This window comes from Lampris incognitus, chromosome 3, assembly GCF_029633865.1.
Source record: "Lampris incognitus isolate fLamInc1 chromosome 3, fLamInc1.hap2, whole genome shotgun sequence".
Lineage (NCBI taxonomy): Eukaryota > Metazoa > Chordata > Actinopteri > Lampriformes > Lampridae > Lampris > Lampris incognitus.
In genome coordinates this window covers 12,879,824-12,893,811 of record NC_079213.1, presented here as the reverse complement: position 1 = coordinate 12,893,811, position 13,988 = coordinate 12,879,824, and the positions used below count along the sequence as shown (strand labels likewise).

Below are 13,988 nucleotides of genomic sequence, written 5' to 3'. Positions count from 1 at the left end.
GTAGCAGCAGCAGCAGTAGTAGGAGGAGGAGGAGGAGTTTATCCATCTCCAAAAGTGACTCAGAGATGCAGTCTACTGTTCAGCAAAAATGTAAAATGCCAAGAAAGAGGTCTTCCTGAAAATCTGAACATTCAGAAATAATTATTAAAGGACAGGTACATATTCTGCCAGGATGAGACATGAGAGAATAAGGACGGCATTTTGAATGAGTCCACATTGAAAGTGTCAGTTGTGACAGAAAAGTAGGTCTCTTTTACCAAGTCTTTACTGGCACCATCCATTCCACATGTAGTAGTTTAGCCAAACACAAAATGTCTTGACAGCAAAGAAAGGAGAATCTCGAGACTAAACCCGGGCAATGTTTGGAGAAGGTCAAGCTCCACAACGACGATTTATAATTGACAACAAACATGTAAAACTACCAGTTTTGCATCAGGAGACTGTAACTACCAGCTCTGATGTCGTAATTCTCCCTCACAATGGCATGGAGACGCCATCGCCTGTGGTGATGACTTCTCGATGACACGCCTCACAATGGCATCAAGAAGTCAGTGCTGCAAAAGTCAACTTCTGAAAATGGACTACATGCAGGCAAAACCATGCAACCTCTCATTCGTGATGACCACATCCTCTCCGGCCCTGAGGAAAGGGCTTCACAGAGTCAGCACGCCTGCAGGGTCACCTGAGGAACCGACTCCAACGCGATAAACACCGTCTGGGGTCCTTGAGGGAAGCTGGCCAGGGTCAGAGGATATTTCCGATTCACAGAGCCCGTGTCAATCCTGAGCAGCACATGTAAATGTTAAAGAGATTAAAAACTCATCATCGTTGACGTGTCCCTGTCACCCACACCGCCGCCTCCTCCTCCCATTTCTCCAATCACAAAGCCTCACGGAAAAACCCGGAGAGGAAGAGGACGAGGAGGAGGAGAGGTTTTTGCTGGTGGGGATAACAGACAGAGGCAAATTGCGTTTCTCATCAGAAGTTTCATTAACCCCAGGACCCGTGCCGGGGGCATAATCTGTAACATTACCACTTCCTCACGCATCTGGCTCGCTCGCAGACGAGTCCCGGCACACCTTTCACCACGTTCAAACAGGGGGGGGAAAGAGAAAAGAAAAAAAGAAGAGTGAGTTCACTGCCCTGGCAGACAGGTGCCTCTTCTGACTCCCCCTCCCTTTCAGTCCCCGTTTCCTCTAATTCAGCATCGTGTTGCAAAAAACCCCCAAAAAAAACCCTAGTTTCCACAAGGTGATAAAAGACAGGAAATTATATGCATTTACTAACCAAACACACGACGACACACACTTTCCTTTTACCCCCCCCCCCTCTCTCATTCCTTCTCTTATACCTCGTTTCCTTCTCTCTCTGACTGGAAGTCTGAGAATCGTCTTTACCCGGCCATTAGATGGACACAGTGTGTGGGCTTGAGCACATGAATATTTATGGCACATTGGAGAAGGTGTCGGAGGCTCAACCTTCACCGTAGAGTAATCATTTCACACACACGCACACACACACACACACACACACACACACACACACACACACACACACACACACACACAGGTGATGATTTAGAGACAGACAGCCTACTGCGAGCATCATTCGATACCCACCCCTCATGGGCACACATAATCAATGACAGCCTCATTATGGTCGCAACCTTTTAGGGATTCGGCTGAACTTTGAAACTTTAACAAGATTCGCACTCGCGCCGCTTTTTTCCCCTTCCCATTTCTCTTTTAACTGAGCAGGATGGATCAATGGCCCAAGTTGACTTTTTCTCCCTCCCTTTCAATGGGGACGGTGGGTTTGGTACTTAATCAGTTTTGTGTGTTTGTGTGTGTGTGTGGGGGGGTGTTAAATGTAGGCCATGTCACAAATTCAATCCCCATTGATCAAAAAGAAGAATGAACTTTAGATGTTTGTTTTCTTTTGGTGGTTCTTTTGGTATATATACACTATACATATAGATATGTATGGAGGAGGGGTGTTCTTATAATTGACACTCATGCCAGGTTTGGTGACTATGAACAATATCTTCTAAGGACAAAATGTTTTAGAGAACAATAAAATCTTGGATGGTGTGAGTCAAAAAGAACAAACACAATTCAATACACTCTCTCTCAAAAAATCTCTCTCGTTCTCTCTCTCTCTCTCAAGGTCTCTCTATCTCTCTCAAAAAGAAGTCTCTTGCTCTCTCAAAAAAAAGTCTCTTTCTCTCAAAGTCTCTCTCCCACAAAAAGAAGTTTCTCTCTCTATATATTTTTCAATTCAATTGTCATAGAATTGAATCAATTCTCTCAATTCTCTCTCTCTCTAAAAGAAGTGAATTATTACTGGACCTTGTTGAGGAACAAAAAAAAACTTTCACCCCCCCCCCCCATACAAAAGCAAACCTTGGGACGACTTGAAGGCAGGGTGAATCTCAATCATAGCCAACAGTTTGAAGAAGAAAAAAAAGCAAAGGATGAAACTTGTGAAGAAAGTGTCTCAAGCTTTATTATCTAGTGACTGTGGAAGGGTCTGGAAAGCTAACGCAGTATCTTATCTACAAAGGTGAAATAAAGTCCCTGTAAGAAGCGTCTCTCAGGTTTATCTTTGGATGGACCCTCTCCTCCTATCAGCCCTTTTCGACCAAGAAGGGTGGAGTGGGTGGAGAAGAGTGTCAGGAGTAATTTGCAACAAAAGCGTACCAGCAAGAGTTAAAGGGAAGGTTTACAAAATGGCTGTGAGACCAGCTATTTTATATGGTTTGGAAACAGTGGCACCGATGAAAAGACAGGAGGAGGAGCTGGAGGTGGCAGAGTTGAAGATGCTAAGATTTTCATTGGGAGTGATGAAGAAGAACAGGATTAGGAACGAACACAACGAACACAAAAGAGCCACGCATATCTATGGCTCTGTTAGCGACGGGCGTTGGTAAACATCTGATCACAAAGAGCCACGCATATCAATAGCTCTGACAATGGCTCCTAGAGGATAAATACTGAGTCTCATCACCAGCCAGTCAGAAAGGCATGAACTGAGGAAGCCTCTTGGATTAGAGGCGAAACGTCTTCACGGATATATACCAAGTCCAGTTGCACTTGATTCAACTCCTTTGGATAACCATGACTTGGATGAATGAGAACGTTCACAGACATGATTAGGAACGAGTATATTAGAGAGACAGCTCAGGTTGGATGGTTTGGAGACAAAGCAAGAGAGGCAAGATTGAGATGGCTTGGACATGTGTGGAAGAGAGATGCTGGGTATATTGGGAGAAGGATGCTGAATATGGAGCTGTCAGGGGGGAAGAGGAAAAGATGGAGGCCAAAGAGGAGGTTTATGGATGTGGTGAGAAAGGACATGCAGGTGGCTGGTGTGACAGAGGAAGATGCAGAGGAGAGGAATAGATGGAAATGGATGATCCGCTGTGGCGACCCCTAATGGGAGCAGCCGAAAGTAGTAGTAGTAGTAGTAGATTCTGAAGAAATAACAGACTAGAATAGAATACTCTTTATTAATCATTAGAAGTACAAAGGACTAGTTATTAACCGATATAGGGACGACGAAGAGTTGTGTTAACTGTCTAAGTTTTATTTATCTCTAAACATTTTTTTCACTCTTTTTCTCCCCAATTGTACCTGACCAATTACCCCACTCTTCCGAGCCGTCCCGGTCGCTGCTCCACCCCTTCTGCTGATCTGGGGAGGGCTGCAGACTACCATATGCCTCCTCCGATACATGTGGAGTCGCCAGCCACTTCTTTTCACCTGACAGTGAGGAGTTTCACCGGGGGGGGGCATAGCGCCCCCCCCCCCCAAAGAGGCACCCTGACTGACCAGAGCGGGCACTAGGGCAGAGAGTAGGACACGTACCCACATCCGGCTCCCCACCCACAGACATGGCCAATTGTGTCTGTGGAGACGCCTGACCAAGCCAGAAGTAACAAGGGAATTCAAACTGAGATCCATGTGTTGGTAGGCAATGGAATAGACCGCCATGCTACCCGGACGCCCTCCTCTCTCATGTGTTTTCATGTGGTTTTTTTCCCTCCTTATTGTTCACAGTAGTTGCGTTTGTATTGTGCAACACAACTTGCACTGAATTTGAACTATACAGTACAGAGGGAATTGAGTTTGAAATGCTTAACTAGCTGAATTAACTTAAGAGTAGGTGAGAGAAGTGGTAGGAAAAAAAGTGTATACTTCCTCCTACTCCTTTTCCAGCATGTAACGAATAATCTGTTGCATACGCAGACCTGTTCACTGAGTTTGATGGGTGGATTTGCTGCTCACTTCAGATTACTGGCAATGGATTGTCTGTATGTTATATCCTGCTTATTTACATGTTTGAAATAATTCATCATTCATTCATTCATTTTGTACATACATACAAATGAAATGTATTCTCTGCATTTAAGATGTGTAGCTAGGAGCAGTGGGCAGCTGCAGCACGCAGGGACCACCTCCAGTTCTTCTTGCCATTGCCTTGCTCAGGGGCAGAGACAGGAGTATTAACCCTAATATGCATATCTTTCTGATGGTGGGATGGAAACCGGAGTTCCTGGAGGGAACCCACCGCAAACACGGGGAGAACATGAAAACGCCACACAAAAAGGACCTGGGACAGCCTGGGGTTCGAACCCAGGACCTTCTTGCTGTGAGGCAACAGCGCTAACCACTGGGCCACCGTGCCGCCAAAGGCACAGTGGCCGTAGGCAATCAGTTCTTATCATTAATTGAGACACCAACATTTTGCATTGCAATATGCCGATATCCCAATTTCAATGGAACGTCACAGAAATATGTTTAGTAATTATATTACATTTTTGCCGATCCCTCCTGCCAGGCTTATGAAAACTCCTGAAGTACATTCTGTCAACACCCGCCACGGCCGGCCATTTCTCATCTTCTGTTGCTCTCGATTTATTCGCACAGTACGAACGAAATTAAGTGAGATATTGCATTTATCTTGTAAATCGACAAACCAATTAACGCAGACAACAGAGCAATGATTTTATATGACTGGGAGAAAAATGAGAGAGCCTTTTCGGAGAGGCCCTGTTGCTAATGGAAAACGCAGATTTACACAAAAGTTGTTTTTCGTTAAACACACATGAATAAATGCCACTGGGTGCCTAATTGTTTTATCACTTGAGCAAGAAGATTTAAAGGCTCACGTAAAGAACTGGGTGTTATACCATAAAAGGCCAAATATATTTCTATTTTTTATTTTTTTTACAAAGTGGTCAGGAGTTTTGCAGGGTGAGATTTAAAGGTTGAAAGCCTGCACTCACACGCACGTACACGCATTTAAACACACACACGTGCACACACATGCACGCGCACTCCTTGTCAAAATGAGGCCCAGTGGTTTGTTGTGCGAGACTGTGGCGGTGTCGTTTTAATCATCGGAGTCAGCGTGGCGTGGCATAAGTTGGCCTTTTTTAATTACCTCACCAAGTGAGCACCGTCAAGGATGGGGGCGCCTTGCCCACACCTCTGGATGTCGCTATCTGCAGCTCCTGCGCCCACGCCCCTACTTCCACTATCTAATGAACAGGTAACATTCAACTGTCCTCTGCCTGGGAGGACACTGCAGACACAAAGCTGGGCCTATGTTTCACTAAGAGATGGAGAGGGAAAGAGAGAAAAAGAAAATTAAAAACAAAAAAGTTGCTGCAAGTGTCTGTGTTTTCTGACTGAAGCTCTTGATGTTCAAAATCCCTTTGTGAGGTTCCCAACCAGTTCATCGTACAGCAGTGCCTTGCTTTTCACTGGCAGTCACCATCTACATCTACAAAACTTAGTTTCCGACCACAACAAACAACAGATTAATGTTGAAATTCGAAATACTGTAAGTCCAACTATGTGAAAACATTCTAGAAATCAAATGAGAAACCATCAGCTCAGTCACGGTCCCGGAGTTACATATAAAAAGGTTCTGAGGGCATCTGGGTAGCGTAGGGCATCTGAGGGCATCTGGGTAGGCAACAGTCTATTCCGTTGCCTACCAACACAGGGATTACCGGTTCGAACCCCCGTGTAACCTCCGGCTTGGTGGGATGTCCCTACAGACCCAATTGGCCGTGTCTGCGGGTGGGAAGCCGGATGTGGGTATGTGCCCTGGTCGCTGCACTAGCGTCTCCTCTGGTCCGTCGGGGCACCTGTTTGGGGGGGGGGGGACTGGGGGGAATAGTCCCCCTGGCGAAACTCCTCACCATCAGATGAAAAGAAGTGGCTGGTGACTCCACATGTATCGGAGGATGCATGTGGTGGTCTGCAAGCCCTACTCGGATCGGCAGAGGGGGTGGAGCAGCGACCGGGACGGCTCAGAAGAGTGGGGTAAATGGCCGGATACAATTGGGGAAGAAAAAGGGAGGAACCCCCCCCCCCCAAAAAAGTTCTGAAGTCTGAATGAATAAATTGAAGAAAAGCAAAGTGCAAAACATTCAGGCCTGTAAGACTTTAAACAGGCACGTCTGAGCCATTTGAGCCCCAGGAAGAAGTAGAGGGGGGAAAAAATCGTTAAAAAAAGACAGAAAAATGCACCAAATATATATATATATATATATATATATATATATATATATATATTTAAAGAAGACAGCTGAGGTCAGCCTCAGGATTTGCCTGTCCTCATATAAGAGGGCAACCATGACAGCGTGAGCTCCACAGGGGTGAGCCAAAATGCTTGGCAAATAATTACAGCATCAATTCATTAACACCATTACAAGAAAGAATTAATCATTCCATTAGCAGTTCGGCGATGGCAATGAATCATAATATGACCAAGGGTATTGTGAGGTGCAGTATGAGAATGAAGACTAATTAAAATCCGCTCGAAAAGTTTGAGACAAAAGGCTTAGGCTGGCTTAATTGTAAACACCCACACAATAAACATTGTTAAAATTCAATATATAGCGGGTCTTGGAGCAAATCCTCAGATGGCTCGTTCCCTCGTGACCTTTGCTTTCTAATTAACTGAGACACTAAAGAGAAATCCCATTGAATTTCAGTCTTCAAATATTTCTCTTCCATGCCCGAGGACCATTCAGTTCCTTTCAGTGGCGTTTGGAGGAAAGTTGAAAGGTAACAGCGAAGGCACCTGAAGTAATTGTGTAGAGATAAGAGAGCATTTTCTGCTCTCAAGAAAATTAAAAAAACAAAACAAAAAACAAACAAATCAGAAATAAAAGTAAAAACATCTCCATTAAAAAGATGTCTCCCATTCACTGTCTGTTGTGCAGCCCCCGCTTAGCCTGGCTCTCAAGTTCAACATGCTCAACAACATCAACTGAAGAAGCTGGAAACCACAGTCGTCACATCCATCCAGGCCAATATCACCCCTATATGCTGTCATATAGTCACTTTAAGTCAAGTCAATGTTTTTGGGTTTTTTTTTTGGAGGGCCATCTAATTGACATATACACTTATTAAATACATGTGTGTGTGTGTGCATGTGTGTGTGTGTGTGTGTGTGCCCTGTGATAGCCTGGCGGCCTGTCCAGCCAGGGTGTCTCCCCACCTGCCGCCCAGTGACTGCTGGGAGACACCCTGAACAGACCACCAGACTATCACAGGGCGGCGCCCCCCCCCCCCCCACACACACACACACACACACTCATACCTAGGGACAATTTAGTACGGTTGATTCACCTGACCTACATGTCTTTGGACTGTGGGAGAAAGCTGGAGCACCCGGAGGAAACCCACGCAGACACGGGGAGAACATGCAAACTCCACACAGAGGGCAACCTGGGACGACCCCCAAGGTTGGACTACCCCAGGGCTCGAACCCAGAACCTTCTTGATGTGAGGCGACCGTGCTAACCACTGCACCACCGTGCCCTATATATAATGTACTGCAGGCTATTTGACTGTAATAAAATATCAGCTGCTTCACACAGGCATTTAAATATAGACTATAGGTTGCAGTAACCTTGCTTAGCATTTCCTGAAGTACGTTTTTAGAAACAGACTGAGGCCTAAAAATGAAAGCAAGCTTATGTCGCTTAGGCTATCTGGCGATTTTGAAGGTTGAGGTGGCACCGTTCAGTATCACGGAAGTGAGAGAACAAAAAGTATTATAATAATTTCCTGAATAATCGTGGTCTAAACTAAGTCTTTGGTATTTTTCCTTTGTATGAAACACCCAAAATTATTATTTTAAGTGAACTGTTTGATCACAACATCCAACTTATTTGAACAGTGTTAGTTTTGATCAGTAGAAGTGACTGATCACTATAACTGATCAATATAAATGGTTTCCACTGTATAAAGTTTTCTAAACATACAGTGAATTTATTTATTGCACACTAAGAACACAACATATTCACAAATAAATCAAATGGTATTTCTCTTTTGAGAGTGGTATTTACGATTGCAGTTTCCACCAGTCCAGAACCAAACAGCTCAGAATAAATTGAAAAAAAAATCAGACATTTTTGAGATGATTTTAATGGAGACTGGAACCAGCCCATTGGACAACAACTCACCAGCTGGTGCAGGAGGTGGAAGAACTCGAAATGACGTGGGGACAGCCTCTGGCTCAGGTATAGGGGCAGAAGGAGCTACAGGTTCCACTGGGGGCTGGGGAGGAGGTGTGACTGGTTCAGTGAAGGTGATGAAATCAGCCTGAGGAGGCGCAGCGTTTAGCTCAGCAGGCAGCGGGAATAAAGCTTCCATTGGAGGTGGGGGCGGGAGCAGGGTGACAGGTTCATTAGCAGGAGTGAAGGTGGCAATGGGCTCCATTTCGGGGAGCGGGGGAGCAGTTATTGGTTCAGTCATGACAGGTGGAGGAGGTGGAGGGGTAAGGATGGGTTCAGTTGCAGGAGGAGGCGCAACAGGTTCAATCACGAGAGGAGGAATAATGGGCTCAATTAAGGGAGGAGGAGAGGCAATGGAGTTGATTATGGAAGGAGGAGGTGGGGGGTCAATTACCGGGGGAGGAGGAGCAAGCTGAGTTATAGGTTCGACCACAATGGCAGCAGGGGAAGGAGCAGGGCCAAGGGGTTCAATAGGAGCAGGAGGAGGGGAAGGTATGGGAGGCAAATTTACCATCTCAACAAGAGCAGGAGGAGGAGGAGGAGGAAGTGCTGCCACAGGATCAAAAGCAGCAGCAGCAACAGCAGAAGCTGGGGGTGAAGGAGACAGGAACACCTTGTCAATGATGATGGGAGCTTCTACCTTTTCCATGGGAGGTGGTACGGATGTTGCCACTGTCTCAGTGGCAGGTGGAGCTGAAGGAGGAGGTGCAATGGGCTCTACAAAAGGAGAAGGTGGGGGCAAGGAGGTGACCGGATCAAGGAGAGGAGAGGGAGCCAGGTTTGCTGCTGGGGGAGGAGGTGAGGGGGCCACATTTGCATGTGAGCGGGACGGCAGTGGAGTGACAGGCTCCCTCATGCGGTTGATGACGTTCTCAGAGAGCTGCAAAAGAAGGAGAGATTTTTCAAAATACCAACATTTAGGACATTATTTATAGAGAGCACAGACACAACTATGCAATGGCATCAGAGTGGCGTGCACCACAACAAAACGGATATAACATTACTAAGTTGGCTGGCTAATTGGTGTTTTGTATTTGTCACAGCCATGCCAACCAAGGACTTATCTAGTCGAGTAAAGCCTTTCCAACTGTATTTATAGCAAGCAGTTGCCTGCAATGCCCTGTAAATGTGGCGAAGACAACACAGATTGAAGATGGCGCCATAATATGGCCACTTGCTACAAGCTACTCTCGCTTTGTTGTTTGTTTTTGTGTTATAGTATGTCACTTTTGACAAAATGCATCTTGCACAATTACCTATGATTGCCAGACTTTACTAGAAAGAAGAAAAGAAAAGAAAGACACTTTATTTTTTTCATTGTACAGGTTACAACAAAATTTGTTCTCTGCATTTAACCCACCCTATTTTATAGGAGCAGTGGGCAGCTGTAGCCCGCGGGGACCAACTCCAGTTTTTCTTTCCATTGCCTTGGTCAGCGGCACACACAGGAGTATTAACCGTAACATGTCTTTTTGATGGTGGGAGGAAACCGGAGCACCCAGAGGAAACCCACGCAGACATGAGGAGAACATGTAAACGTCACACAGAAAGGACCTGAGACGGCCTGGGGTTTGAACCCAGGAGCTTCTTGCTGTGAGGCAACAGTGCTAACCACTGGACCACCGTGCCGTCCATACTAGACATAAGATTAGACATTCCCAACAGCTGGAAGCTGCAGTACTTGCTGGGAAAGGTTACCTGCAACAACAGTTACCAACATGGAGTAATGGCCTCAAGACAGCGCTGCTGGAGCCGAGGGAAAAGAGGTGGCGCCCTGGTGAGGTTATGATGGCATCCTACCCGACTCCCAGCATACTACTTTTTAATGTCCAGTCCCTCGACAACAAGCTAAACGAACTTCATTGCCAAACAAGCTCTCAAAGGGAAATGAAGGACTGTTGCGTGTTCTGCTTTACAGAGACTTAGCTGGGCCCTATCTCCCAAGGGAATTCCCCTGCGTGTTGTTAACCGCTGTCTACATACCGCCGCAAGCTACTGCCGCAGCAGTGCTGGATGAACTGTATGGAGCCATTAGCAGGCAGGAGAACTTGTACCCTGAGGCCATTTCAGTTGTGGTGGGGGACTTTAATCCCTGTCACCTGAAATCTGTGCTACCAAAATTTTACCAACATGTCACCTGCCCAACCAGAAGCAATAAGACTCTCGGCCACTGTTACTCCACGGTCATGGTAGCTTACAGGTCTATCCCATGACCTCACTTTGGGAAATCCGACCACCTGTCAGTGCCTACAAGCAGAAAGTGAAGTGCACACAGCCCACTGTGAGGACAGTACAGTGCTGGACTACAGAACACGAATCCAAACTTCATGGATGTTTTGAATCAATAGACTGGTCAACCTTTAAGGATTCAGCCTCGAGTTTGGATGAGTATGCTGAATCGGTCACTGGCTATGTTAGATTCTGTGTGGATAACTGTACCCCAGTACAGACAATTCCCTCCTACCGAACTAAAAGCCCTGGATTAACAGCGACATTTGCCTGAGGTTGAGGGAGCATACCACTGCTTTTAAATCGGGAGACAAGGAACCCCACAAAAAAATCCAGGTATGACTTAAAGAGAGCCAACAAAGCTGCTAAAACACAATATAGAGACAAACTGGAGAATGACTAGAGTGGCTGTGATTTGCGGTGCAAATGGAGGGGGCTGCAGGCGATTACGGACCATAAATCTAAACCCAGTGTGGCTATTAACACCTCCGCCTCTCTCCTGGATGAGTTTAACAAATTTTATGCCCACTTTGAAGCTCACAACCTGGACCTGGTGACAGCAGCATGGTGCCCGACGATGAAGTCAATCTACAGGTGTCAGAGGCTGTTGTCAGTAAGGCTCATAAAGCTGATGCCCCAGATGGCATCCCTTCCCGTGTCCTCAAGACAATTACAGTCAGCTTTCTCAGGTTTTTACTGATATTTTTAATCTGTCCCTCGTATTGTGTGCGGTTCCACTGTGTTTTAAGAAAACCACCATTGTGCCTGCCCTGTACCTAAGAAAACACTTGTCTCTTGCCTTAATGATTGGCCTTAACGATTACCAACCTGTTGCTTTAACATTCTTTATTATGAAGTGCCTGAAAAGATTGGGTATATCATATATAAAATGTGACATCCCTGCTACCCTTTACCCATTACATTTTGCCTACTGTTCCAATAGCTCTGTATTTGATGCTTGCCCACTTGCTGAGCATACTGCTTTAGTATACCTGTGAAAGAAAAATACCTATGTCAGGAGGTTGTTCACTGATTACAGCTCTGCTTTTAATATAATTGTACCATCCAAACTGGTTTTGAAACTCAGGAGGTCTTGGTCTGGGCAACTCTATGTGTAATTCGCTGTTTGATTTCCTGACGGGCAGGCCCTAGACTGTGAGAATAGGTAAAACATACTCATCTACATTAGCTCTTAGTACAGGCGCGCCTCAGGGCTGCTGTCCCAGTCCCCTATTGTACAGTCTGTTTACACACGACTGTGTTGCCAAATATGACAACAACGGCATCGTTAAATTTGCAGATTACACCAGAGTGACTGGACTAACAAGCAACAGTGGTGATAGGGCCTATAGGAGGTAAGTAGAAGATATGGCGCCATGATAACAACCTCTCTAAATGTCAATAAGACAAAAAGAATCATTGCTGACTTTAGAAAGATAGTTTTAGATTTCTCAGTTTACACATCACAGACACCCTCACGTGGTCTCTCAAAACCAATTGCATCCTCAAGAAGACACAGCAGAAACTGTATTTTCTGGGGCGTCTCAAGAGTACCAAAACTCTTATCACAATACCATCGACAGTGTCTTGACAGGCTGTATTACAGTGTTGGTTTGGCAACCTGATTGCTCGGCGCACTGCTTCAAAGCATTGTAAAGACAGCAGCAAAAATCACTGGCATGGAACTACCACAACTTCCTAACTCGCTGCAAAAGGAAAGCCCAAAACACCAGGACACCAGCCAACCTGCTCATGTTCTGTTCTCGCTGCCTCCATCTAAAAACGCTACCGGGGCATCAAATCACACACCACCCGTCTCAGTAACAGTTTCTTTCTACAGGCAGTCAAGTTGCTGAACAACTGATGCACCCATATTAGATTACGTTGTTGTGTTAACATGTGCTGTACATAGTACGTGTATGTATGTGTGTTGTATATATACACACACACTGTCATGTCTACACATGACAATAACGTTGAACTCGAACAAAAACAAAGCATGTTAGTTGCTAATATATTTCTGTTAATTTCTTGAAAACGTTCATAGATACTATAAAACGGTCATTCCTAGGAGTCGGTTTCATTCATGCATTATACAAATTCATTCATTCGTCAGGTGACGGTGGGCAAGGTGGGACAAAACTGTCACCGTTCAACTCAAAACACCGGCAGGATCCCCGAGGTAGTTAGCATCGCGCGTGTTATCCTCACATTTAATTAATACACAAATAATGGCAAGTGATTGTTTTAAAAACAGTTTTGTAACATTTGTTTTGCCACTGCTTTACAGGTCTCGTGTGCTGTCACTCACCCGTATGCCCTTCACAACGGTTATGTTCTCATTCTCGTCTGACTCAAACGAGACGCGGCGAGTGCTGTTATTCGTTCCCATTGTCCGACTAAAATCTCCGATCACAGCAATTTCCTACATGTAAAGGGAATTTATTTGCATCCAGTTGCGTCGCTGTGTGGTTTTATCTGTGTTTCAAATAAAAACAACCGTGAGCAAATCGCTGAGGCCCCAACGCTTCTACACACAAACATACACACTTCCTTAGCATGACGTTTGTCAAGAAGACCAGTGCCGATTGGAGGAACATGGCAACCGCCCTTTACAACAGAGATTCCCATTGGTTCAATTTTTCATTGGTTTATTACAGGGTAGAAAAAAAACGGTGACACTCAAGGGAGGGAGTAGGGAGGGGGTGGGAGTCAAAGGGAACATTATTTTTAGTTGCGTGTCTCCAAATGTCCAGAACAAAATCCAAATGGCAGTGTATTTGTTTTTACGATTGTAATACATAGCAAGTTAAAATAGAACATTCAACAGACGTTTGAGTATGCATACATGAATGTTACAGTGACAGTTTATTGCCTGCAGGAAATATTGGTTTAATCTGGTAGCTCAGACAAATTAATTTACCCCGACCAGTTCTCTTCCGACTAAGGCAAATCAAAGATTAGATTGAACTAAACTCAGACTTTACTTGAATGATATGAGCTTTGGTGACATTGTGTGCGCACGGTATCAATACACATGTAACACTGATATGTTGTTTTGTTATCCAAACATGGCTCCTATGGCCTATTTACTGCATATAGCTCTTTAGGTATGTATTAATTTAATTATTTGAAATCCTGTACTAGAGGCCATTCATTACTTATAGTTGTTTTGAATGGAGGTGGGATCAATAGAAATATGTGAAACAGAAAAAAAATC

The 13,988-nt window shown here is 45.0% G+C and overlaps 1 protein-coding gene across 1 annotated transcript in view; it reads right to left on the bottom strand.

Moving 5' to 3' along the window:
- chchd3a (coiled-coil-helix-coiled-coil-helix domain containing 3a) overlaps positions 1-13,315 on the bottom strand; it is a 124,126-nt gene extending 110,811 nt beyond the window's left edge. The window contains exons 1-3 of the mRNA XM_056275915.1: positions 13,080-13,315; positions 9,051-9,419; positions 8,489-8,582 (exon numbers count right to left, since the gene is read on the bottom strand). Coding sequence (XP_056131890.1) covers positions 8,489-8,582; positions 9,051-9,419; positions 13,080-13,160 — 544 coding nt within the window. The 5' untranslated portion in view covers positions 13,161-13,315. The remainder of the gene's footprint in view (positions 1-8,488; positions 8,583-9,050; positions 9,420-13,079) is intronic.
- Between the last annotated feature and the right edge of the window lie 673 nt (positions 13,316-13,988).